We start from the raw sequence: 27,574 nt of genomic DNA, 5'->3' as shown, positions 1-27,574 counted from the left end.
TCTTGTTTTGAAGAAAAAAAAATGAAAAAAAATAATAGCCTTCACAATCTATGTAGCCCTATGTACAGTGGCAGACATTATATATATCTCTATATATATAGATATATATATATAGACACGCATACACACTCAACTCTCATACACTTGGTATTTACAGGATGCAGCCACTAGAGGGCTGCGCAGCATACATCGTCAAACAGGAGGACCAGGGGTGTAGAGGTGTGTGAGGCGGCAGCAGCAGCAGCAGCAGCAGCAGCAGCAGCAGCACCACCACCACCACCACCACCACCAAACACCACCAGGTCCTCAGACATTCTAGAAAATCCACTTCCCAGTCAGAAACGAAAGGGGTGTGATCTGTGGAGGTCTGAAGCAGCTTCCCTAGCTCCCCGCCCACTGAGCTCTCGGTATACTGAGGAGCAACAATTCATGGAATTGTCATAAAGGTGAAATGGCGTACATTAAAAAAAATAAAAAGTATTGCAATTACATCCATTTCTATGCCAACTTTGAAAAAAAAAAAAATCTAAATAAAAAATGGTATGCAGCTATATATTAACAAGAAGACAGGCCCCTCGCTTTGGCCTTGATTTACTATTCCAGTTAGATTTGGCATTTTAGCCCTTTAAAATCTATGATATAATAGGTACGATATATCAATACATAGGCTTGAGTAAAAGGTGGTATAGCAGTGCTTAGGATACATGGGATAGGAATTAACTATTTACATGGAATTCAACAGAGAAACAAACAATAGGAAACATTAATTCCCAAAGAGGAACAAGCCGTCATGGCGGCTCGGCTTGATTGACAGTTAGCAGTGTAAAAAGTAGCTAACACATTTAGTGGCTAATTCTCACCCCAAAACCAGTCGTCCTACAGTCCTATGAAAACCTCCCTAAAATGACAGTCTTTGCTCTGCTTTCTGCAGGAGAAACCAACACAACGACGCCTTCCTTCATAGGCCGCGAAGCCCGTCAGACATCTTGCCGAGTGGCTGCATGAGTAAAGCGAGCCACGGAGCAGCAAGGTTATTTTTAGGTACTGGAAGCTTTTTGAGAAAGTAGTTTACCATACCTTTGGTGAAAGGTGACAGGCGTGTGTCTGAATTCTGTACACAGCCATATACAAGTGCTGCCTTGGAGAGAAGCAGATACAAAAATACAAATGAACAAAGAAAACCCAAAAAATAAAATCAACAAAAAAAAAACTAAAAAAAAAAACCATGACATTATGTGCAGGCACTGCTTTCGCACCGATAAACTGAAATGTGATCCGTAGCTAAAATTTCTGTTGTGTAAAAAGTACTGTTTCACGAAGGTGATGTAAATACAAAACAACCCCGGTAAAACAAGAGGTAGCTCAAATGAATGGCTAAATGAATAACTGAGTATGGTTTGCCGTGTTCGGTGTGTGCTCGACACACACACACACACACGCGCATACACAAAATGTCCAGGCATCAGAAGCAGCTGTTTGTTGATTTAAAAAGACAAAAAAAACACTGTATACAGGCAGATGTTGTATGAAGAGATTAATGAGTACTTTATGAAATTCCCTTGTTTGCTGTGTCTGTTGACATCTGCTTTCTCTCCACACAACCTCGGCCTTAACAACAAGACTCCGAGACAAGACATAAAGCCAGACACACACACACACACACACACACACACACACACACACACACACACACACACACACACACACACACACACACACACACACACACACACACACACACACACACACACACACACACACACGCACACACACACACACACACACACACAAACATACACACACGGCACTTTCTCTCTTCCACTGGCTTCATCCTCCACACCTTCATTGAGTCCATCCAGCACATCCTCTGCTTCCTTCCTCCATGTTTTTCCTCTCCCTACCCAGTGGGGGTCTCGTCTCCAGCTTCCACTCGGCCGCTCGAGGTTCGGCGGGGGCTTCTAGGAGACCTCGCTGCCGAACACCTCCAGCACCAGCGGGGTGAGCTGCATGCTGTGCTCAGGCTGGAAGGACAGTGAGCGGTACTGTTTGGAGTGCTCCTCGTTGAGGCTGCGCAGGTCGGCCAGCTTCTGGATCATCTTGGCGTAGAGCAGGCGCCCCCCTGGGTGGTGGAGCTGGATGTAGGCCTGCAGGGTCTCTGACAGCCGGTCCTGGAGGGCTTCAATCCGTGCATGATCCTGAACACCTGGGCGGTCTGCAGCGGTGGAGGGGGGGGGGGGGGGGGGGGGGGGGGGGGGATACAGGAGGTATTTATGGTTGTTACACAAACTACAGAACGGCTTCAGGTATTGAAGACAGAAAAGAGTCACTTGTTAGAAAAGAGGACCGTCGCTGCTACTACTATCACTACTACTACTTCTAACAAGTTTTGGAGAGATATAAACAAAATGGGGGATGACTTTACAAACATTAACAAAAAGCTGGAGAATGAAAGTAACAAAACATAATAATAAATGGAAAACGGAAAGAGAGAATAACGAACCTGGAAGTATTAAGATATCTTGTAGGACACATTAAAAGAGTATATTTTGCGTTATACTCAAATACTGAACTTTCAAAAATGGGGTATTTTGTCTCTTCACTCGTTAAAATCTTTTAACTTTGAAAATTCAACGTCTCAAAATGCAAAATCCTGGTCCGTAGACTTTTTGTTCAAACTTTACTCTATTTGTTGTGAATTCCAGGAATCAGACTGTAAATGACAAAAAAAAAAAAAATTATTGTTTTGTGTGTTTTACTTGCATAATTTTATCATTCTGGTCAGGTGGCCAGCTAAGTTTAGATCGGGGAGAACACATATGCATTGTTAATGAGGAGCCTCATACTCACAAAGGGATGCAAATAACCACTTAGTTACACATGCTTGCCTCCTTGCATAACTATACATGTATAATAAATGGACTGTATTCGCTACGAATGCATACCACACACCAGGATGCGCGCTCACGTAAAAGCTATTGCTCAGAGGAGACGGAAAATTCCTGAAATAGCGCAAGAGCGGGGCCCGACTGTGATTTAGGTGGATCGAACGTTTGCGGCCTTGCTTCCAGTGAATCCTCAAGATGATAATTCACCGCATCAAGTGCGCTTCTCTATCGGGAAGATGAAGCCGAGATCAATCATGAACAATTCATGACGACCCTCCTCCACTCCAGCAGACCCACATACCTGGAGAAAGCAGACAGATGGCCATAAGCAGCACATGTTCCTCCTCGTGCAGGTTGAGCTTCTTCAGGCCCACCTGGAACTTCACCAGCGGCTCCAGCAGCTCCAGCGTGTGGCCCGCTGCAGACGATCAACATATTACAATCTGTGCAGCTTCTCACTCTACTGCAGGAGAAAAGCCCTCAGGGGAGCATTACCATCCCTCTTCCTCATTAATATTTCACTTTGCCTGTTGGAATAATCTCTGGTGAAGCATTTTTTTTTTTGTCTTCTAATCTCATGCTGTGTACTCTCTGGTTTATTTTCAATAAGATCTACCGGACAGGAGCTTCATGCGATGCAGGGTGTGGATTGGGATTAAACAAGTTCCATTTTCTTTAACACAACAAACTATTTCTTAGGCGATGTGTTTCGATGTGTAAATGAGAAGCTGCACAGCACTTGATCAAAACATTCACTGGTTATAAAGAGTGCGCCACGAGTGGGGCTTTTTTTTCCTTTTCATTTTGTGGCCGCACTGTGCATTGAGCTTCATTCATTTCAGTGCACTTGCCAAATTGTGCCTGCAGCACAAAACAACTCTGCACCAAATGACTTCTTGAATTAATTAGACCCACCAGTCATTTTATTTATTATAACCGAACAGTTTTGTCATTTGTACAGAACAATTTATCTTGGGTTGAGCAGTTTTTATGTTGAAGAACGTAGATTTAAAGAGCAGACTGGACAAACATCTAGATTTCTATTTTCCTTAACACCATTTATTTCATAAACAACCATGGTTAAGCTTCCGGGGAGATGATGTATGCACTTTTATTGTCTGCATGGACAATGGTATCCGTGTCGACTACTTGATGATATTTTAAGAAGAGCACAACAGAGCTGGTTCACCTGGTTCAGGTGTGTGTGTGTGTGTGTGTGTGTGTGTGTGAGTATCGTGCAGGTCAGAAGTGGCATTCTTCAGTTGATCCAAGTGAGAAAAGGTCTAGTTTGAAAGGCAAAAGAAAGCTTTGCCCATGGGGCCTTCTGCAGAAATGCACGTCTTTGCAGAAACATTTGCATGAGCGTCTCCTGCCTCTGGGTGTGTGCGCAGGCTGAAGCCAGTATCCTTATCTGTACTCACACACTAATGATACGGTCACCTCCTTAACTACAAGCACTCGAGCTTGTGCATCGAGTTAAAAAGGTGTTAACGTGCAACTGCCACAGCTCCTCCTCAGCCATCGGCATGCACACACATAATCCTGAATACCGGCTCGTCCTCACAACAGTCAAAGTGTACACACAGAGGAGTTGACACTGACCTTTGGTGACATCACTGATCTGGTATTTAAAGTCGGGCGCACCGCAGCTCCATGACATGTCTTCCAGGTTGAAGCTCTGATTCGATCGCAACATGATCACCTCGATGGCGCTGGACTTGAGCAGGGCGATCTGGTCCTCTGCTGTCAGCTCCCTGTCGGAGGACAAATGTAGAATCATTACAACAATTATTTTTTTCATAAATGGCAAAAATATGAAACAATCCCATGGGAGACTTCCAGTAAGCTGTACCACTTTTTAAAGAGTTCTTATCAGGGGTTTAAAGTTTAAGTGAGTAGTCAAATTGATCAGATACACGGTGCGTTTTGATATAAGCCATACATTTAAGCTCTAACAGTTAAACTCCTGCCTCGGCCATGGTACGTGCCTTTGAAGCTGGAATGAGAACGTCTTTAGAGGAGGTCTGGGTTGTTTTTAAAGGATTATAAAGCACAGCATAAGTGGAAAAACATTCCTGAAGTAAACTGCCATGTCCATCAGTTGTTACGAGCAAGAATGACAACTTTCAGGAAATACAGGCCCAAACTCGTTCCGGCCTTGACTTCGGGGTGACCCCCCGAGACACTGTGTTCATCTCTGTCAACATTTCAAGAGACAAACACTCCAAAGACCTTGAACATCCATCGTAATTATACCTTTTTTCTCACATGACAGGTTCACCTGACTTTTTTTTTTTTTTCCCCAGTGTGAGAAACTTTGAAATCTTTCAAAAAAAAACCAAAAAAACTGTGTGCTAGAGTGAGGTTAAAACACAGGAAAATGTTTTTTGTATTTGGTATAATCACATGCTCATAAAACATGGGATCATCAGATAAACGAGGCTTTGGATTGTTTGTTGGAAAAACAGTTGCCTGTTCAGCATTGAAGGGCGTGCCACAAGTCACCTACTGATACACATACAAGGCTGAACTTCACACGTACGAACACAAACCTGGCAAATGTATAACCTTGTTCAGTGAAGCAACAATAAACATAAAAGGTTTCCAGATCTGTAATGCAAAGACCTTTAAACCACAGCAATCACAGTGGAACAACACCATCTAATTGGGCAGGGAAGGAAAACCAAAACATGCAGGTGTACAAAGTCTTCGACACACATTTAGGTAAAAAGTCACTCGGATATATGTCAATAAAAAACACACCAGAAAGCAGGATTTCCCCAGGAAAGTTACAACTAACAATTTGCTATGTTTTTTTTGAGACTTTATGCAAGTTTAAATTCACTTTTGTGACATTCTAGTATCACAGTTTTTTTTTTTGTTTTTTTAGGTTGTTTTCCTAACATTGAACATACTGGTTGTGAGACCTCTGCTCTACTTTCTCCAGTGTTTTCACAAAGACATGACAGTGGGAGACACTCAGGATGTTTATGTAGTCATTTTCAAATGGGCAAGACTTACAAGAGTGTTGGGGTAAAAGAAGGTAAATGGCTCCGCTTTACGTTGCTTCACGGGAACAGAGTAATTAATTTCTCAAATAAATATGATTGACTTGCTATGTTACTATGACGGCCATGGTTAGTCAGTGAGCTTCTCCAGAAACACATCTTTCGATAGCTGGACAGCTGCACGGTTGGACATCTGTGGTAGACAGTGAAAAGGATGTTCGTCCGCACATACCTGAACCCTGGGATCATCTTGGCAAAGCCAATGACCTTCTGGATGCTGTAAGAGACCAAGTCAGCCAGGTGAGGCAGCATAGAGAAGCTGGAGCCTTCCTCCTCGCTGGAGTCTGGACTGCTGCCTTGCTCCTGGTACATCATCAGCAGGTTGTTGAAGTTCATTTTGGTGTCTACGGACTCTGCAGTCACCAGGATAAGAAAGGCAAAGCATGTGAAATGAAAGGAGAGAAGAAAGAAGCGAATGACAACCCGACTATGCCACTTTAGGGTTACAAACATACTTTGTACAGGCAGACAATAATGACACAAATGATGGCTTGTTGAGTGAAAAGGTCATCTGAAAATGCATGAGTGCCAGGTCAGTAGATTTGAGATGAATCGTAGATGACAGCTCATACAGCATGTGATGCAAGCACAGCGAGCTGGGGGGGCTTTGAGTTATTTGTCTCTGCTGAGTGTTGGCGGTGGTCCACGTGATCGAGCCCCTCGCTGTGTTCACTCCATTAGTGACAGATACATTAATGAACTGGTGTTTACTAGTAGGAGTCGGGTGTCTGCACGGTAGAAGTTATTACCAAGACTTTCACCAGATCCTCAGTAGAGCAGCCTAATAGATTATATAAGGCAAGACGGAGAACAGAGAAAGGGAGCACTTGAAAGAAAGCCGCTTTTCTCTGAGTTGTGAGAGGTTCACTTTTGATCGGCAAGTCAAGCATCTTTTTTTTCTCCTTTTGTTTCTAAATGACACTTTTAAAATGTGCAGGAAAAGCTAAATATATCACGAAGCAGTCACAGTTTTTGCTTGATCTTTCTGGAAGATCTCAGAGTGTGGATTTCGTTTTACCAGGAGAGTGACTGAAGGAGTCTGAGGAGGCATCAGACAGGGAGTGGAGAGAAGCAGCTCTGCTGGCACTTCGTGTCACCGGGCCTTCACGCACAGGAGGCTAGGGAGGGGAAAAGACGAGTCCAGCCATTAAAAAACCATCTTACAACAAGAGCTATTCACATAGCAAAAGAGAGTTTAATCTATTCATCAGACTATGTTTGAAATTATCAGTAAATAAATATGCATAACATCAACATTTAAGACTTGTCATAAATATTGCCTCATTATTTCATTATCAATCAAAGTGACAAAGAGAAGTCCTAGTGACTATCAGAATAGGATTAGAGATGTTGTTAAAATCTACAAGAAACTACTCCAAGCTTTATTCTGTGCAGATAAAATGCTGTGAAATTAGTGACACTGAAACACGTTTGATTAAAACCAACCCTAAAACGACAGAAGTCAGAGTAGGAGTCGTCGTATGTCTTGTGGTGCGCCTCCACCAGTGTGGCGATGACCTGGCTCTGTTCGTCGGAGAGTCGGGGCCGCCGCGCCTCCTTCTCCGCTTCGCGCTGCGCCTCCTCGTCCTTCCTCCTCTGAATCAGGTCCTTCTTCCTCTGCACTTCCTCATCTGTCAGAATAACTGCAGGGGCAGAACACAGGGAGAGTGTGTTAGGACTTCATACACACTGAAGAAGTATACATTCAGGGGAAGAGAAAAAAAAGAAAGAAAAAAAAACATGTGTGAGAATTTCTTTGTGTCGGAATAACAATACAAAAGCCAAACAGAAAACATCTGGGGTGGAAGCGGGAAAACAACTGGAGGATGAACAGGTAGACTAACAGGATACATCAAGAAGTGACTGTAAAGTACACTGTTTTTGAAGGATTTCAGTACATGTGTTTTTGCATTGTGATGACAGCTATGTCAATGAAGGGGGGGGGGGGGGGTGTTATTCTCTGGAGGAAGAAAGTGGGAGGGGATGGTTCCATATTGAGACCCCCGCTGCACTCAACAACTGAGCGCATTGTCTTTGTTCTGTTCACTCCTTGTTGTTCTGGCCACTGAATTAGCTCACAGAAACCGAGAGGGGAGAAAAGGAGAGAGAGAGAGAGAGAGAGAGAGAGAGAGAGAGAGGGAGAGCTGGGTCTCAACAACATGCGGCTGTTTTCACAACAGCAAATAGAAACACCACGGACTCCTGCTCATGTACAGTAAATTGCAGTGCTCTTGTGGTATTCACACAAACACTGCGGGGGGAAAAGAAAACATTCAGCTGCCAGGGAGGAAGAAAAAAAAAATAGTGCTGCTTTAAGAAAAGGCCTGTGCACAATATCCGGATATTAGAAGAAAACAAGAAAAGATGGACCTGCTATTTGCAGACCATGAAAACAAACGAGACTCTGGAAAGAAGGGGCCCGGTTACATTGTACATAAGGTGTTTAAACTTCAGATGGAGCATACTTACTGTACACAATGTAGGGAGGCTCCACTTACTCAAACAGAACATGTAAACACTCTAATGGGGCAAAGACCCAGAGAAACTTGACCTCAGTCCAAATCTTACATAATATTTACAAGTGGACAGTTGGCCCCCCCAAGACAGCAAATACAAATTGCGTAAATTTGACCGTTTTTTTGTTTTTTTTTATTGTTTTTAAATCTTTTCTGTAATCAACATATAATTTGAGATATTTTTGTGTCCATGAGCGAAGGCAAACTTGGATCAGCCCTGTAAATAATGCAAGTCTAGAGTCGGAGCCTTACTACACCGTCACTGCGATATCTTTCACTAAACAGCTACACCATGTGCCAAATCTGACAGGTCGATCCAAGATCCACGTACACAACTAAAATAACCTCACTACGTAACAAATGGGGGTCAGAGGACACGAGGGTCACCTGTCATACTTACACTCTTTCATCATGCCAATGTCCACACAACGTTTGAGCCGGCATGCCTGGCAGTGGCGCCTGTTGTCCTTGGTGATGGTGCAACTGCCGTTAAAGGGGCATGTGAAGGTGGCCTTGCGCTTCATACTGCGTCTAAACCAACCGGGAACATTTTCAGAGTCTTTTAAAATGCAAATATAGAGGCGATTGCAAGCACACAAAAGTAAAAAAATAAAAAAATTAAAAGTCAAGAAAGTCGAAGTTTTCCGATTCTTTAAAATTTATTCAACATTCCTGTGTGTGCCAGAACATGTGCGGAATTATGTTTGTAATACTTGCGTGCAAAGACTTTAACAGATCAAGCTCAGTGGCAATCTTTGACAGTGTTTTACATAAATAATAATTATGGCAGGAGTGGATAAATATTTTTTGCCCTTCAAATCTGGGACTGAGAGAAACTGCACAAATATGGACGAGAGCCAAAGAATCCAGGGGTGAAAGATGACTCTTGCCAAAGAGTGACGCAAACCACGATGATTTAGTCAGTAATGGACATGCATGTATGAACGTTTATACACAGATGTGAGCACACACGGACACACATCCCGCGTAGGAGTTCACGCAAGGGCCGTCTGAGAAATGAGGAAGAAGATTATTAAACATCCGTCTCTTCTCTCGTCTCCCTTTAAATATCAACACTGCTGAGAGGAACATACGCAAACAGCCGGGATCTATCAAACACAGCCAAATCATGACCCGCTTTAGTTTTGTCTCGGGCGAAATTGGAAACTCATGGCTGCATCAACGTGCAGGGAGCAAGCGAGACATTAAGTACAGGATTCGGCTCATTTGTATCTTTCGGCCTGCTGCGCAGCTCTACTGCGAACACGGATGTTGTCGGTGTTTTTGTGTGTGCGTTCCTTGAAACCGTGGGCAGCAATTATATTTTATGCATGTAAGTATGTGGGTGGCCATTAAATATGCAATCTCAGACCTGTGTTTCTATGCATGAATCAATAACTTTGTCAATATGTAGATTTTTTTTTCTTTTTCTTTTTCCATCTGTTTGGACTCGACACGGACATGCATGTGGTTGTGTACCTGAAGAAGCCCTTGCAGCCCTCACAGGTCATGGCGTTGAAGTGGAACCCGGTGGCTTTGTCGCCACATACGCCGCAGATCCGCGGCACATTCCTGTCGAACTCATCGGGGGCCAGCGTGGACGTACTCACAACGGTGGGCTCCATCACTGCACACGAGAGGACGGAGAAACAAAGAGCACAGAAATGATCAGGGTTGATTGAAGTGACGTCTGGTCATGAAAAGGTTCACAAGAAAGAACAAGTGTTTGCCTTCTAAATTCTTAAATGTCAAATTATATCTAAAACTCACGAGGAGTTCTGAAACTTTTATTTAAGCTACTATCTCTTTCATTTATTAGAGATCAATCCCATGACCCAACAATACATGTGACATGTCGGTTTTCACCTGTCAACTTGCAAACTAAAGTGTAGCCCTTCCCACAGGACAGATTCACCTCTCTGGTCAGTTCTTAGGAGTTTAACTCAACTCCAGAACTCTTGTCCTGGGGCAAGGAATGGGAGCCCCATGATTCAAGGGGGGAAAAAAGCCAGTTCCACTCCAAAACGATGTATCTTGGTTACGTTTGATTGCATAGTGCTACAAGTATCTATTTCACTTAAAGGCCTTGTGAGGGGGAGAAAAAAAAGGCATGTCACCACAAGGCGAGCATCCTCATAAACAAACAATCACTGTCCTCCTCACAAAGCTCCTTTCTTATTCCTTTCTTTGCTTCTACTGCAGACTGAAAGCAAAGCGAATGATTGGAAGGAGGTGTGTGTGTGTGTGTGTGTGTGTGTGTGTGTGTGTGTGTGTGTGTGTGTGTGTGTGTGTGTGTGTGTGTGTGTGTGTGTGTGTGTGTGTGTGTATGGGTGGGGGGGGGGACCAATACAATTTGTAATAAACACACAAATCAACATCCAAATGAAGTAAGACACCTGACTGAATAATTCACAATAATTTGACAGAGCTTTTCATCTTTCAGATCTAATTCCAAAACAAAAATCTCCTGTCTGAAGTAAAAAACATAAAAAGTCTTTGCAACTTTTTTTCCTCATTATTTTGGTTTGACTGTGAATATGACAAACACGCCTTACAAACATACTGTGATCGTGTCCAACTCCAATACCGGGACGTTTAGTCTTTATTAAAATGAAAGGTCAAAACATGTATGAAAACAGGACACAGTCACTGGCTGACTGCTGCAGGCGCAGCACAGCAGTGGCTCCAGCTTCAAGAGAAGCTGCCAAAGGCCCCAAAAGCAGAAGAATCCGATACATCTTTAACCATACAGTAAAACATGTGTGCAAATATTTGTCCAGGCAATTTAGCAGATGGGTCAGCGGGATCACTGATGAACAGCAGGCCACAGAGAAAGGTTTTTAGGCTCTTCTGCTTTACTACTGAAGCAGAAGATGTATCCAGGTGACTGAAAGGTAACTCCCTCGATCACGTTACAAAGAAAAACACAGAATCGTTAAGTCTGTGGTTTCCCTCATCGTAAGGACACATAACAGTTGATTTTATTTGCAGTGAGCTGAATATTTGTTGTCACTCTACACTCTACTTCAATTATGTGAGAGCATCTATGTGGTCAGTGCTTAGTGTCTGACGATCATTTCAACTAGAGCGACAACAGGCCTGGGTGTGTCTTCCACTTGAGTGCTTGTTCCCGATTGTATTGGTTCACGACTTGGGTTTCTTTCTTGTATTCCTCTCTTTTTTAGTACAAATGTTGACATACAGGTCCTTCAGAGTGACACCAGCTACAAAGACTTCACCGATCATCAGTCACATTAAACAAATGTCAGGTCTTTGTGAGAGTGCCTTCGGGGCACTTTACCATACTACTTCACTTGAAATCCAGCTGAGGAATCTATGAAAAGATATTGGTTTTACATTTCAGGCATGCGTACTCTATGTGTCCAAAACAATGCAAGTGTCCCTGCAGGCTAACTGTGAGGGTATGTGAGGTTAGCTCTAGCTTGAGATCCAAGCAAAGCGGGACTGCCAACTCTCAGTCATTGAGAGTGAAAGACATGCTATTTAACATGAAGTTCATAGGTTCCGTTCTGTTTGAGGTTCCACCTCGGAAGGTATTTAGGCACTTGGCCTTAAAAATTGAAGGCAGGATTGCAACTATCATACCCGTCACTACTATGGCTGTTCACTGAAGCCTATATTATAAACTTAAACTATCTTTATTACATTTACATTACATTAAGTTCTAAAATTTGTCTTAATATCAGTTTTGACCTGTTATTTCTTCACAAATCACCTGGAATATGGTGAAGTCCTGCAGCCTCTGACTGATCAATAATAAATCCATTTGCAGATTTGTGACAAACTAGCTGTGTATGGGATGATCCCTGGTTCGGGTTGTGCCGAGTTTGCATGTTCTTGTCTGGTTTCTCTGATTATTTCTCACCGTCCAAAAATATGCATTTGATAGTAATTACTGACTCTAGATTGCCCATACGTGTGTGTGTGTGTGTGTGTGTGTGTGTGTGTGTGTGTGTGTGTGTGTGTGTGTGTGTGTGTGTGTGTGTGTGTGTGTGTGTGTGTGTGTGTGTGTGTGTGTGTGTGTGTGTGTGTGTGTGTGTGTGTGTGTGTGTGTGTGTGTGTGCGTGCGTGTTGGCAATGGGATGGCAACGTGCCCCGGGCCAACTCACCAATAATCAGCTGAAAGGATAAATAGTTGTAAAATTCTCGTCATTAAAAACTGAAAATATACTTCTGTACAATGTTAAACTTCACAAGGTTGACAGCAGTATGAATGGCTCTGATGATTTTAATGAAAATCAAAATCAGTTGTGCTGCCTCCAGGCAAAGTACTAACTGCAGGCACAACCACTCATCATTCACTGTGAACCAAAACAACCATTTACCTTACTATATCATCGAATGATCACCGAAGTCAGTCCTCTGTGATTGCATTCAGCCTTGACAGGCCATTACACTAAATGCACAGTAGAACTCAGAGCGCTCTAAATAATGCATCAGGTTATTAGAGCAGATCTGTACTCATTCCAGTCACAAGCACGCAAAGCCGGGGAATGGGTTTGCAGCTTTAGGCTTCTACCGAATGTCTTACTCTTGAATGATCTACATATTGTGTGTACACGGCTTGGCTTCATCCATCAAGTCTGTCATTGTCGCAATGATGCAAAATATTACTCTCTTTCATTAAGTGCGAAGTAGTAACATCAGGACTTCTGATTAATGCACGGGGCTGAGTCCAGCTCTACAGTGGACAAACGGTTATGGATTTTCTTTACCAGGACATGGTGTACTTCACTTCTGAAAGGGAACCTGCGAAAGGAGTATGTTTGTAGATGGAAGCTAATTTATTTGACATTAAGAGAATAACTGCCACGTGTTCTTATTAAGTTTTGGATAAAGCGGGAACATTGTGCATTGTGTCACTAACTGTGTCATTGGAACTTTTTGTAGTTCGTGAACTTTTTGGGGCTGTTGAAGTTCTGAATGTCGGAACTAAAAAGCTCTCAGGTCCTGAACGCATTTGCTGCTTTCTAACAAATTACCACGATGTATTTGCTGGAGGTAGAACACAGTAACATTTCAAAGATACAGATGGATTGCGTAAAAATGGAGCCACTTTCAAAAGTCTAAAATATAAACAGCATATGTTTCACTATTCCATCTCATAAATTTGGCTTTTCCCACATCAAACCCTTCAAACCAAACTTCTATCAGGTCATTTGTGTTTTTTTGCAGCAGCAGCAACAGCAGGCCGTCACACATCTGCAGGATCGATGTGCAAGTCTCCGGGTTAGAGAGCAGTGTGTAACTTCCTTAATTATTTACAGCTCCTGATATGCTATTGTCATCTCACAGTAGACTTGCTAACCTAAATGCTTTTCTGTACAGCAAACAAATGAACAGCTGCTTCAACTGATTCCAATCTCACTCACTGAAATCAAGGGGAACAAAGTGTCTGTCAAACACCTTCAGGAATGCACACTCCCACCTTAAATGTTGTCATATAATTAATGGACGTTCATAAAAATATTACCAACAAAGAGATTTAATATTAAGCCATAAACTGATCAGTCAGTTAGCCAATAAATGTCTACATGATTCCCATTAGTTTGCACTTGTTCTCTTGGTATGTCTAATTGCTACAACAGCGATTGTCACAACGAGACCTTTCTCCACCTAAACTCATCTTTCCTGATGAACAACTATGGTTGAGTATTGAATTTGGATTTCTTTGGGAACGTAAAGCACAGTTGTGATTCCAACAATCTGGCCGACTCCATAAAAGAGGAGTTAAAACCGAGTACGTTTTAAAGTGATAACCTGTCAAAGGGAGAATCGACCAGAAAACAGAACTACTGCTGACTCTCAGCACTGATGTATGTTTGCTTTCGTCTAATCAAGCGCCACATGGCCGGACAAGTTGCAAACATCGAAGCTGTATTTGTCTTCTCACTAGCAGTGTTTGCACCTTAAACGAAGCAGTCCGTTTTTAGCCTTTCCTCTCTCTAAAGTGCTTGATGGTGACACCTTTTTGGCTGCAGTGATATTTTAACACAGAAGTGTACAAAAACAGACTTTTCAATCTTAATCCAGCTTCTATCCTCCTGACAATCCGTTTGTGTGTTGCGAAAGAGTTTGAGTCCAAATGAGGTTTCATCTTATAATTTGCATGGCGAGTGAACTTTAACAGGTATGTCCATGAAATCCAAGAAACTGCTATAACACATTGTGTTCGGCTCACAAAAATTATCTGTGGCAAAAAGTCCCAAAGAGAAGTGAGGAAAAACAAGGGCAATAGCAGTAGGTGAATGACACGGGCTGCACATATTCCACGTCAAGTAAAGAAGTACTGGGAGTAATTAACATGGCTCATCTGAGCCACATGACTAGTATGAGCGGGAATAAGCTCAAAGCAGCTGAAGAAGCGCGTACACACTTGTACCTCCTTATGAAAGCACCAAGGGTTTATGTTGAATATCTTGTGATACCCAAGTTGTTTATTCAAAGTGTTCAGTCACTTGAAGCACTGGTCACCTTACACATGTGTCGTTTTGTCCTTATTTGAACCACTAATTACTTGGCGGCAAGTGCTAAAAACACAGAATTACCAGTGTAACACTGAACTGCTTTCAGGAAAGCAAAATGTCTACTGACGTCTGTAATCTCCTCACCATGTTGCCGCTGAGAACATCACAGGGTAGGAATGTTTTCACTCTGTTTATGTGGCCAGCTAAGACTGACCACATACATGCAACCGGAATAAGACCCTCCGAAAGTCACAGAGTATACATGATTCTAGATATCTGTACTTCAAGACAGAATCATGAAATTAAAATTCAATCAAGCGAAATAGCAGTGGTAAAAATGCTAGGCTCACCCTGTTATATTTGCATTTGTCAATTAACACCAAGGACAGATCTAGGTGACTTTGGAGAAAGCTTGAGCCACACCAACTGCACGACCAGCAGTAAGACTTTAGTGACCAAGGTTGTGGTTGACATCTGATAACTGTTACGTATTAGGTTTGACATTGAAGGAAAACGTTTTCTAATATGGTCACTAGTCTCAATGTGGTCGCAACAGTCCAACTAAAATCACACAGAGTGAATGATTAAGGCCTGAAAGTCTGACCACGACATAGAGGTTTTTCTGTTTCGCTGTAGAGGGTGTTACTGCCATGATTTCTGCTTCTCTTGTCACCAGAAGGAAGGGTCAATGGAAATCAATACAAGGTTGTTCTGAGTAATAATGGGAGTGGGGTTTCCCCCCCCCCCCCCAATGATGTCCATGTCCCCATTCACGGAGCACATGGGGTCAGTCAATAGTTTGATAAAAGTAATTGGCCTAATAAAACATGGTCTTTGAAGTCACCAAATCTCATTTTCGCAGGACACCTTTATGAAACTTTTGCTCGGCATGTCAGAAGCCAACAACCAGAACAGAAGTAAAGAAATGATTCTGATTTAATGGCATTCATTCCTCCACTGAATTTTGATGAACTTGCAGAATAGCTCGGAAAGATGTACTGAAGCTGTTCTCGAGATGAAAGGTGTCCCAACACCTCGCTGGCCTACTTCAGATATGTTTGTACTTTGCCGTGTTACTCAAAGCTATTCAAATGACTTTCCATCAATTGCATTGCGAGTGATCGTTTGCCGTCTGCGCTCAAGCGAGAGGAAATGTCCGCCTACAAAATGTAAGCTGTGAGAGAAGTGTGGGAGGACAAAGGGATGTACAAGACAAGCACGCCAGAGAGGAGTGCTGTTGGTGGTGGGTAGCAAATGAGTAAAGACATATATACATCATCTATAGCATGTTGGGGAGGGTGACCTCTTTGCCACTGTGACTTTCTGTGTCAGAGCAGCGTCGCCGTTACCCTGCTGCCAGTTGTGGCCAGAAAAGGGCGATCAACACGAACAGCCTGTGTTTGGGTTTTTGAAAGCTGGCTAAAAATACACAATCATAACGGACTTCATTTAGTGGCTAAATATAAATGCATCTCTGACAGACCTTCATCTTGAGAAGGAACGCAGCAAAAAGCAATTCCTTCTCGGGTTGGAATCACATTGATTTAGCTTGAGTTCTTTCTGTGGGTTATGTCTCAAACCTACTTCCCAATGAAGGAGCTAATTTTAGTGTGTGTGTGTGTGTGTGTGTGTGTGTGTATGTGTGTATACACACTTCTCAGTGTGAAATCTGTCTGCTGGCCAACTCCATTTTGTGTCCATGGGAGAAAATGCTTTGTTTTATTCTCAATGCAGGATGGATAGAAGCCCTCATGCGTTGATGTTTTGGAGATTTTATGCTGGGTGCACCCACTGTGACAGCTCCAGCCTGACTCGGTGAGAGACAGGCACTGGGATGTGACCACTGTGATCAAAGATCATATTCTACTTTGAATAAAATGAGGGGGGAGGGGGGCATCTTCAATGATGACTGGGACTAAGATAATAGTTAAGGCATTCATTTAAAAATGAAATTAAAAATGTATGTACAATGTCATAACCTCCAATTTCCAGAGATGGTTGGAAATTATTGGGGGGCAGAATTTTGGGCCCTCTTGGACCAACTGGTTTACCCGTCGACTCTGATGATTATGTAATAATTATTCAAATTCTCTAAGTATCAGCATATTGCAAAATAGATATTTTAAACATTTGGCCCACAGTCAAATAATATATTCTCTTATACGATTAGATGAAACGGCCTTAATCTAATATACCCAATTCTTCGTCTTTCTCAAGCAAAAAGCTGAGAACAGAAGTGATCCTGTAGTACAAAGGTATGACCTTCTGAACTGAAAGCAGACTAACCTTGAAACTGAATGACACTTGATTTATAAATAATTGATGGACTCTGAGAATCAAAATGATAAAACAAAAGGCAAAAGCAAAGCATGAGGAGACTTGAGTTCAGAGGTCTGACTGACATCGCGTCAGTGGCCGATGAGCAAGAGGTGAGGCTCGTTGTAATTATTGCCGGGCACCAAAAAAAGACTGCAATGTGTCATTTAAACTTGGTGGAGAAAGCTGCAAAATAAAGACATTAGCCCAATTTTGGTGGTGTGGCTCAAGGACAGGCGAGGGCGTTTCCTCTCTTCTTTTGACCCAACAGGCCAGCTGAGGGAGAACAAGTCCTACTTAGCATGCTGTGGAGAAGTGACTCATCCTTTCCCCCTTTGATTTATTCACATTATGGCACAAAAGACACACATGTCTCTCTTACTGGGGGGGGGGACTGATGTTGTAACTGGTCTCAGGTTAGATTTCAAGATAGGGTGCTCTTTTGTAGAAGACAGAATGCTCAACAGTTGAAGAGATCCTCAAATCTAAAGATAAATGGTTGGGTGCTGCTGGAGGCCTGGACTGAATTAAGAACAACATGGCTGGAAAACCACCCGTCTTGTCATGTAAATGAATATCTGTAGTATCTAAGGCTATATTCCACCACATGAAAAGTCCAGTGATTAAGTATTTACCACAGGAAAACCTGGCACGGCTTAACGCAGAGAAGTCAAAGGAGTATCTCACTAAAGTTTGCATAATATCCCCGCAAAATGAAACCACCCAATGCATGTTTATCAGTGTAAACTGTTTGCACCGTCTGCATCCCAAATCTCCGCTGGAAACCTCCGACACGCACCTACTAATTAGCTGACATGAGATGTCAGTTGATGCAAAATAAGGTATCAAGTGCAGATGGTGTGAATGTGAGAATCAGAGCAGACATTTGGTAGGAGCTAATATGAGAAGAAGTAAAAGCTTTTGAGAATGATAAAAAACTGTTTTGGATACAGGAATTTGTGAATTACTGCATTAAAGTACATTACAGTGAGTGTATCCTTAATATACAGAATTCTATATAAACAGGGATGATTGATAAGCTGGACCGTGGCAGGGGTCCAATACCAATAAGAAATCATCTGCAAATAAGGTAACTTATTCCCTCTGTTCCACTTGCTATTAGATTTTCAACTGCATCACAAAGATGTAATTATCAAACAGGAAAGTGGTCATTGGTTTTAACTGTCAGGTGCCCTGTTACTTACAGAGGAAACATGATGAAACCTCAGCTGTGAAAAAGATTTGGAGCGGAGCCCAGATGTTAGATTAACTTTCATCAAAGTCGATATCAAGCAATTATAAAAACCCACCCTCAACCCACGCCTACCCATCTAACAAACCTAATTAAGTGATGCCATTAGGGCCTGGCGTTGAAATGAAATGTGATTGAGGATGGGGCAAGATACAAGAAAGCGAGTAAAGGGGTGGATCCTTGACAGCGTTTCAAGGAGGGATCATTTTAAGTGCACACAGACGTGCAGAAGAGAGAAGGGAAAAGCGGGAAATAAAAAAAACCTCTGGCATCACGTCCAAAGAATGTCAGCAATGAGCTTACAGACCACATCCCAACACATAAGAGTCAGAGTCAGAATCACATCCAGACCCGTAACAGCACTGCAGGAAAGAGTGGAATCGCTTTGGAACGCCACCGAGAGAGAAGTAAGGCTGGGTATGACAGGCCAATGAGCATCCCCCGTCTACATCACATGACGCAATCCCACAAATGGTTCTGAAATTGTACTGCGCTGCCAAAACTTTCACTTAAAGGGAGGAAAAGAGACGACGAAAGGGCGGTGGAAAGGTACAAAGGTGGAACACAGGGAAGAGAGTGAGAGAAACAGAGAGAATTTGTCAGAGGAAGAAAACATAGAGCAATTGTGTTTTACTGCATACCTCAGGCTGGGTCACTACGGGTACAGAAGAGACATAAAACAAATCAGATCTGGAAAGACCTGGTCTACACAGGGAACGGGGTTACAATGGAAACACATGGCCTTTTGATTCATACATAAAAGCACAAAAAGGGCCTAAAATACGGTCATGAAAAAAAGACATTTAAGGATGAAAAACAGACACAAGTAACGTGAAACATGATCTAGGGTTACTGATTGACAATGGAAGTTTAATTTAGATTTGTTTTGAAATTGACTACGAACATAATGGAAACAAGCATAAGAAGTAGTTAAAAGAATACAATAGATAAAATAAAACATTATGGACTTAACAAAACCAGAATGTAAAAAGTGGTTCCATAATGCAGCTACACAACTAACAGAGCAGACTTGTCCAATCCTGTCTCTTCGCTCCCCTCACGCTTGTTCTCCCTCGCGCAGCCTTCACGGGTCTATCTCATGCTCTTTTCTTACGATCACAGGGAGCATGTTACAGCAGCAGTAATAGCACATGACAAGGTGACCTGTGCCCCACACAGGATGGGCTAAACTGGGTGGAAGGGGTGGTGGTGGTGGTGGTGGTGGGGGGGGGGGGGGGGGGGGGTCCCATGTCCCGTGTCCAAACCTATGGTCTCTGTACCCCGCCTCCCCCAACACCCAGGCCCCACTGCTGGCCAGCAAGGGGAGAGAGTGAGAGAGGCAGTGACGGCAGCCTGCTCCCTTATGCTGGGCCCCTTGCTGGACTCTGGAGAGGGGAAAGAGACGAGGCAGGGAGAGGCCCACTCAAACATACACCAAAAGTCCTGTTTATGTCTATGCTGAATTTGACAGAGAATGCACATTCTCCAGCACACGGTCGTGCACGTTGAAAGCCAACCAGACAGAACCGGACGGACAACAGATATGTGGGTGCAGACGCTCTTAGCCCACAAGTCAAGTTACATAACCTTCATAAAATGTCATCTCTCTTTCAGGAAATACCTCTATTGAAAAAGATAAAGGATAAGAGCTGAGTAACACTTGTACTTATTTTTCTAAAAGTCTACTCTTGAGAGGCAAAAAAAAAAATAATAATAATTTTTTTTTAAATTGTCTCATATTAAATGTTAACTTTATACATTTAAAAAAGATAACAGAATATGCATTAGCTTCTCTACAGGTATCCTTAATACTTTTTACCTTCCAATGACATTTATTTTCTGGATGACTTGTGCTCCATATACAACAGATATTACCTGTGTGATTTGTTTGGCCAAGAAACCATCAACCACAGGAGGTAATTGAGGACCTGAAGACATTAGGGAGAACTTAACACTTCATTAGTCTCAAAGGCAACTAAAACGTATGTGGAAAAAGGCATGCATGCATGGAAGTACATACAGGTAGGTCTTTACAGTTAGGTACAGCAGCCTCTTTCTTTCTATAGGGTCACATGTAGGAGGAAGCAACCAATTACTGTAGTCACGAAAGGGGGGATGGGGGGTGGGGAGGACTTCAGTGTATAGGAAACCTAATGGACTGTACCATCACCACAGCTCCATAAACAACCTGCTACAGTTAACAGTCAATAAAGGCACAAACCAAGACCAATTTTTGTTTTAGCCTTCAGTTGTAGGTCAGAGTTTAGTCTTACAACAAGCCTGAAGTTTGCTCCGTCCTCGTGTTTAAAATTGATCTCCATGCCTCCTCAAAAATCTATTTTTTTTTTCACAGAATTTCCGCAAGATTTTCAATTCAAAACACATATGCTGGCTGACCTCATGTCAGCTGATACGTAAAAACACCATTTTGCCCAGATCTGTGAAGCAGATGATAAAAAAAACCCAAACAGATAGCTGCTACATTTATGCAGAAAATGAAAGATGGGATAGTGTAAAAATAAAAAAAACACACACAAGTGATGTGTGGCAGAGAGGGGGGAAAAAAAGGAAAACGCTTTAAGTTTCAGATCAAAAAACAGACAAGAGGCTTGTGGTAATGATGTCATCATGATCCAGAGGCTTAATTAACCATGAGCAGAAAAATCAGTGCTTGAAGCGCCAACAAATAATTTTTGTTGAAATATGAGTAACTTTTACCAAGCACATCTATTTGTTGTGTTGATGAAAGTGACCCAGAAACTTTAACAGTAACTTGGGGTTTATGACTTTTTAGATTTTTATACAGGGAAAATTGACTTGATATTACAGTGTAATAAAAAAGATTATTTTGAGATTAATGGTCAGAACGATTTAAACTCTCCTTGTTTGGACTAAAACATGCTCTTTACTTCAGAGGGTCCTATTAGCAAATTCACAGCTCTGCAGATTTAGTCACACATCCTCTAAAATGGGGCTTCAGTGTTTTGGTGTTAGGAGTGTCACTGATTTAGGTCACATCTTTGCAGGTTTCATTAGTACAACCAAACAACAGCTTATTCCCCTGAGCTTTGGGATCACATTGTGCGAGTATAGCAATCAATTAAATAATCGATCTGGACCAATCTAGTAAAACCTGACAGCTTTTACTTCTAATCAACAGAAGATAACTTTGTTTACACGTGGACAGGCAATTCCATGATGTACTTGGTAGCGTGTGAAAAACAAAACAAAAAAAGGCTCACCTGAGATTTTTGCATGCCCTTGCACAATAAGGTAAGACTTGAAATGTTTCTTCAGTTTTTCCCCCAAGTTGTTAATCCTGTTCAATACAAAAAGCAAAATGGCATGTCGCAAGTCACACATTGGGCCTTTACCCTAATACCTGACCTGCAGTAGCTCTCGTTTATGTAACGCTGAAACTATTTTCAACAGTAACATACACACACGGCGTGGTGGTCAAACAGCAGTAAACGTCAGACCTAAACTGCGCTAAATCACTTTGTCTTTAGCTCTTGCGCAATCCAAATTACAATAACTCCACTCTTGGCTTCGGCATTCCTTCTGTGCATGCGAGTTTCATACCTCAGCTCAACTTTTCCCCATCAAGACCGAGTTGCTTTTAATCCTATTTATCCCGTCTTCTGTCGTCGGTTCTTCATGCACTTGCAAAGTCTGTTTCCTCCATGTTGAGAACGGGGCAGCTTTTATTTTTTATTTTTTATTTTTTTTTATTTTTTTAACGTAAAACGATTGCGAGACCGCGACACGCTGAACCCAGAAAAAAATGTGAGACTTTGAGGAGAAGACGTCAAACTCGTCCGCCCTTCCAGACGTCGGCTCCCACACGGCACAGCAGCCGTGGTAGTGGCTAACGTTAGCGTGGCTAGCTGGCTGCTTTAACCCTAAACCGCGGCACCAAGTTCAACACCGCCTGTTAACCGTTCTGCCTCCGGGGCCCGGGTCCACACACCGCCGAGAGACACGGACAGTCGAACGCACGCCTCAACACACAGAAAGCTTGATCACACCGACGGTAGTCCGACGAGAAATAGGCTATAACTCCTTATTCAGGACCCAAATAGATGGCCATTACTTTTTTGTTATGCACCGCCCCCTCTCTAGGATCTCTACGGGAAAGAGGGATTTCCCCCCAACCCCTACGATAGCCAATCACAGACGGGCTCGGCGTGTCTTCTGTGTTTTCATTGGTTAGATTTACGCCCAGCTAGGCGCTGATTGGATAACGACGGTGTTCGTAACAGGGGTCCCCGCCCTCTCAAACAGGGGTGTGTCGTGACGTCAGAGGTAACGAAGAGGTAAACAACTTTGACCGCGTGAGGTTTAAAGCGACACCCTTTCGCCCCTGATCTCTGAATCAGTGGAGACCCCCTGTGCGGGGGGACCACCGTGCCGAGCTCAGACACGGAAACAGACTCCTTGGGTACACGCTGTCCCGGCGAGGCCGCGCTGTCACCGTCAACATCCTCCGTCTTTTGTTTGCAGGCTGCGAGCACCGAGTGTTAAATTACAAAATCAAAACGAGCCGCTACTTCGACGAAATCGATATCACGACGCTGAAACAATAGCGCGAGTCATGTAAGGCCGATTCTCTTTCATTTCGTCGCCTTTGCTGCGTTATTTCTTTGACACTTTGCAAATGTGTGCAGCGAGGCGTGAGTATCTGAGGGGTGTGTCCACGCTGCAGTACAGTGGTAGGCTGAGAGGCAGAGCCGCTGCATGGCGATGTTGCCATACATTTGCAATGCATGACAGATCGCAGAGTATGCTAAAAATAGACGACTGAACACATAGCATCTCTGCTCCCAATGCCATCGTTTTCATTCGGTCCTGCGCTGGATGCAAATCCTTATTCTTACACCAGCTTGTAGTTTTATGTGGTGTTTGGTCCTGAAGTGCTCTGTGCATATAGGATCTCTGGTATTTGACTGAAGAGGTGGTGTGTGTGTGTGTGTGTGTGTGTGTGTGTGTGTGTGTGTGTGTGTGTGTGTGTGTGTGTGTGTGTGTGTGTGTGTGTGTGTGTGTGTGTGTGTGTGTGTGTGTGTGTGTGTGTGTGTGTGAGGGCTGGAGGAGGGGGCCTGAGTGAAGGTCAGAGGTGTGTCTATAATGTAAACACTGTAAAGGCCTCAGATAAGAAGGGGAGAGGGAAAGAGAGAGGAGGGCCCCATCCGGTCACATATCCTCTTTCAACTAATCAGGGAAACAAGATGTCGATCTGTGATGGTTGTAAAGAGACTTCACATCTTGCATGAATGGGATCTTTGCATAAATTCTTTTTTGAGTGATGTGTCGTGCAATATACAGTTATTCCTTCTGTTTTCAAAAGCATTTCGTCTATGAAAAACGTCAGATATTTAATATTTCCGTTCCAAATAGTGCAAGTGCAACTTCAGAACAGATCCATCATTGTCCCATTATCCAACTCGCAATTATAGCATTTCTTAAACCTTTTCAGATCTATGAACAAGCCACGTGACCCTGTCTTGTGTCACAACAACAAAAATTCAATGCAAACATTCTCCAAAAATATATAAGTGCATTCAGAATTGACAGCTATCTATTTGTTTTTTGACTGTTTTGGATAAACAATTCAAATCACTCGGCAATTTGAGCCACACTGTAACTCCAAAGCACACAATGTTCAAAGTTCAGTGTCACCTATTGGCTTGCTCATGCCAGCTTTGTGTTCTGCACCTAAGAGTGTGCCCACCCTGAGCCTTCCAGCACCTCTGACATGTGTCATAAGCCTATTAACTGTTGATTCATATGCAATAGCTAGTAGTAAAATGTGTGGGTGTTAGGTTTATGCCCATGGAGAGTTGATCCTTGTCCTGTGGCTTGGGTGCTTTCCAAGTCTGGCACCAGCTCTGGATCAGGCCGTTCTAGTAACAGGGATTTATTTGGCTCCACAACACCCATGTCAGACTTGTATCCTGGGCCCGGCCATTTTGTGTCCTCAGATGCTCCGGTGGTTCACAGTGAGCTGGCTCGCTGTGTGGAAATCAGGGGAGTGGAAATAATAAATCAGAAACACTTGACCTACTGGAACCAAGAGAATTAATATTCGTGGCACAACATGAGTAACACTGTAACACGGCAACGATTGGAAAGATTTGATGACCATAAATGATTGGGAAATATTGCTTTGCATAGAAACGTTGCATGCATATTTCAAGAATTAGCAATTATAGTAAAAGGCGACCTAGGGCTTCAATAAATGAGTTATAATGTCATCATACAATTAGCTGAAGCAAAAACATTATTTACTAAGAATGTATCTTCCTGTTGTTGTGAAGAGTGGGGAACTGTAAATGTTAGTACTGTGCTTCGATGCTTTGTAATACTTAATAGTGAAGTATAACAAAAGGCATTTTTTGAAAATCGCAGAGCTACGAAGGAGTGCATGCCTGTTCGACATGTTCCTATGCAGCTGAGCATGTTTTACACAGGTTTTGTGAAATGTGAACTAGTTTGGCTGAAATGACCCACTCGGAGAAAAGGAGAGCAGAGGCTTGAGCTCCACCAAACCTTACCTGAGAGCATCTTTTGTTGATTCCTGAAAGCATAAGATGATCATGAGATGATGCACTTAATCTTTCTCTTGTCCACTTTTGGAATGTTTCACTGCAATACAACATCTATCCATCCATGGCATGCCTAAGGAACTCAGGATATCCTGCGGGGCGGAGGGGGGGGGGGGGGGGCTGCCACCCTGTTCCACTTACATCTATCATCATGAAATGCTTCAGGCAAGTGGTCAAAGCCCACATAGGCAGGCTTCCCCAAGGCAAATCAAAGACAATGAGCTTTTCAATGAGCATTAGATCAACCCAGGATGTCGCTGCCTTAACCCTACACTGTCCATCTCACTTTGACAGGATTAATGAAGTAGGTGAGAACATATAATAGTATTATCAGTAACAGCCCAGCATTTATTACAACTCATCTCACCCCGTGGGACCCTGTCTGAGTGCAACTGAATGCTGGTGTTGCTGACAGGCAGGCCACCGGTGGTGAGGATGGGCACTTCCTCCCCCTCTTTTTCTCAGTAATGCAAACACGCAGCAGTGCGGTTCACACTGATCACACATTACTGCAACACAGCGGAGCCTCACTTTTATCATTTTTGAGCATAACACCAAAGCCATCAGCGCTGTGGCTTTCATGAAAGAAGACCAAACGTGGCCTACATTCTTGGAAGTTATCTATAATAAGGTATTTGTAAAACCCAGCCATAAGTGTATCATTACAGATAACTTTAGACACAGATTACGTTTAAAGCACACACTGAAATAGCGAGTAAACTTCTGATGTTTTTCCTGGAGAAACTGCAGCAGTATTTTGTGTTCATTAGAGCTGAGAGTACAAAAGCCCAGGGAAGACATGGAGTATAGCCATTTGACCATGTGGCTCTCCAGCTGCTGTTGTGCTTGGTTACGTTGTGTGGTTCGATGAGCTTGTGGTTGGTCTGTAATGAACTGCAAACAACCAGTGTCCTTGCAGATGCCACTGGTTTGACAGTGGTTTTTCATACATTTGAGCTTTTTTTTGTTTCCTTGGTTTTGCAACAGTTTATTTCAGAATAATATAAGCAGTTATTTTCATCTTGGCTCAACTTTGCCTTGGTACCATCTTTCTCCAATACCGCCTGATCCAACTTTGGGTTCCAGGGTGCCGGAGCCGAAGGCAGAGTACACATGGACACGTCGGCAATCCATCACAGGGCAACAACACTGAGATAGACCATGACACACACTCACACCTACACTCCAGAGGCAACAAATAACGTCAAGCTCAGATTTTTTAACTCCAGGATGAAACCGAAGTACCATGAGACAATGTACACTCACACAAAGGAAGAACATGCAAACCATGAGGTCGTGTTAATCTCTACTCTCTGTGTGGCCTCTTGCTTTGTTGATTCCAAACGACAGCTCTAAACATCAGTGGGTGACAACATGGTGAAATGAATATGATTTTTTTTTTTTAAATAACTGGATTTTAATCATGTTATTATATTTCAGATGAGTTTATCAAGGATTGAAAAAAATGGTTTGTTTTTTTTACAAGAAAAAAAGGAATTCACAAATGTAACTGCAAAAAAGTGAGTTCTGAGTTCATTCTATCAGTTGGCAGTAGCGTGTGTGAACCCTTTTTTTCTGAGTCTACTGTAAACAAGAGCTCCAGCTAATGTTTGAATGTCCTGTGACCTGTCATTGTAAGCAGCACATTTAAATGTAACCAAAAAGCAGAGGTAACTAGGTTTTTGGAGTGGTGCCTTATAAATAAACAACACACAACTTCTGCTACTTTCTGCCTGTTGAGGGGTGCCATCGACTTCACAGGAGTGACGGTGACTAATGCAGCTCATTGTGATTTGGAAACCTGATTTATTTTCCTCACAAAAATCAAAACTTGTCTTCAGATATTTCACATTGATATTCACATGAATCTATTATCTCCAGAGTCCAAAATGTTCATTCAACAAAAGCTCCAAATTGTTTTAATATGGGCAACAATTACGATGCCCTCAGTGGCTTCGACGACGAGTTACATTTAATTTACTCAGATAACTTCTATTGGTTTCCCGTGTTCAAGTAAACATCCCCCGCCTGTGACTGCAGAAAAAACAAAACCTGTATTGAGGTGACAGGACAAGGTGAACTCGACGACGATAGGCCCCATGGGGTCAAAGGGACGAGGAGAAAACACCCTGATCGATAAGTGTAAAGTGGAGTCAGCAGTTTTAAGCTCCTTTGGATTAGTATTACTGGGAGATGTAAACATGGGAATTCAACATGGCTCCAACAGAACCTTCTCCATGTGGAGTGAGAGTAACTGTAGCAGCTGCATCACTGTGTGGTGTCCAAGCTGCGCTGCCCTGAACTGTAAAGCTATACAGCAGGTGATATAAACAGCATAGTTTCTCACAGGCAATAAATGACCAGCCCTACAGGGTATTTACCACAGGAGATGCTTGAAGGAGGCCCGGGAACTCATGCAGGACCAAACTGATCCCTTGCCACAAAGT

General features: G+C 42.8%; 1 protein-coding gene across 1 annotated transcript; it reads right to left on the bottom strand.

Moving 5' to 3' along the window:
- Window positions 1-1,958: 1,958 nt before the first annotated feature.
- On the bottom strand, window positions 1,959-22,199 carry LOC308108234 (vitamin D3 receptor B; the record flags this gene model as incomplete). The annotated part of the gene is made up of 10 exons (XM_080461037.1): window positions 22,108-22,199; window positions 21,768-21,844; window positions 9,949-10,096; window positions 8,870-9,000; window positions 7,400-7,596; window positions 6,972-7,071; window positions 6,126-6,306; window positions 4,488-4,639; window positions 3,187-3,303; window positions 1,959-2,212 (listed from the first exon to the last, which is right to left on the bottom strand). The coding sequence occupies exons 3-10, from the start codon at window positions 10,092-10,094 to the stop codon at window positions 1,959-1,961; spliced, it is 1,278 nt and encodes a 425-aa protein (XP_080317163.1). The 5' UTR covers window positions 10,095-10,096; window positions 21,768-21,844; window positions 22,108-22,199.
- Window positions 22,200-27,574: the final 5,375 nt, after the last annotated feature.

This window comes from Lipophrys pholis (genome assembly GCF_963383615.2).
Source record: "Lipophrys pholis genome assembly, chromosome: 4".
Lineage (NCBI taxonomy): Eukaryota > Metazoa > Chordata > Actinopteri > Blenniiformes > Blenniidae > Lipophrys > Lipophrys pholis.
The sequence above is the reverse complement of the archived record's forward strand: the minus strand, read 5'-3'. Positions and strand labels throughout refer to the sequence as shown.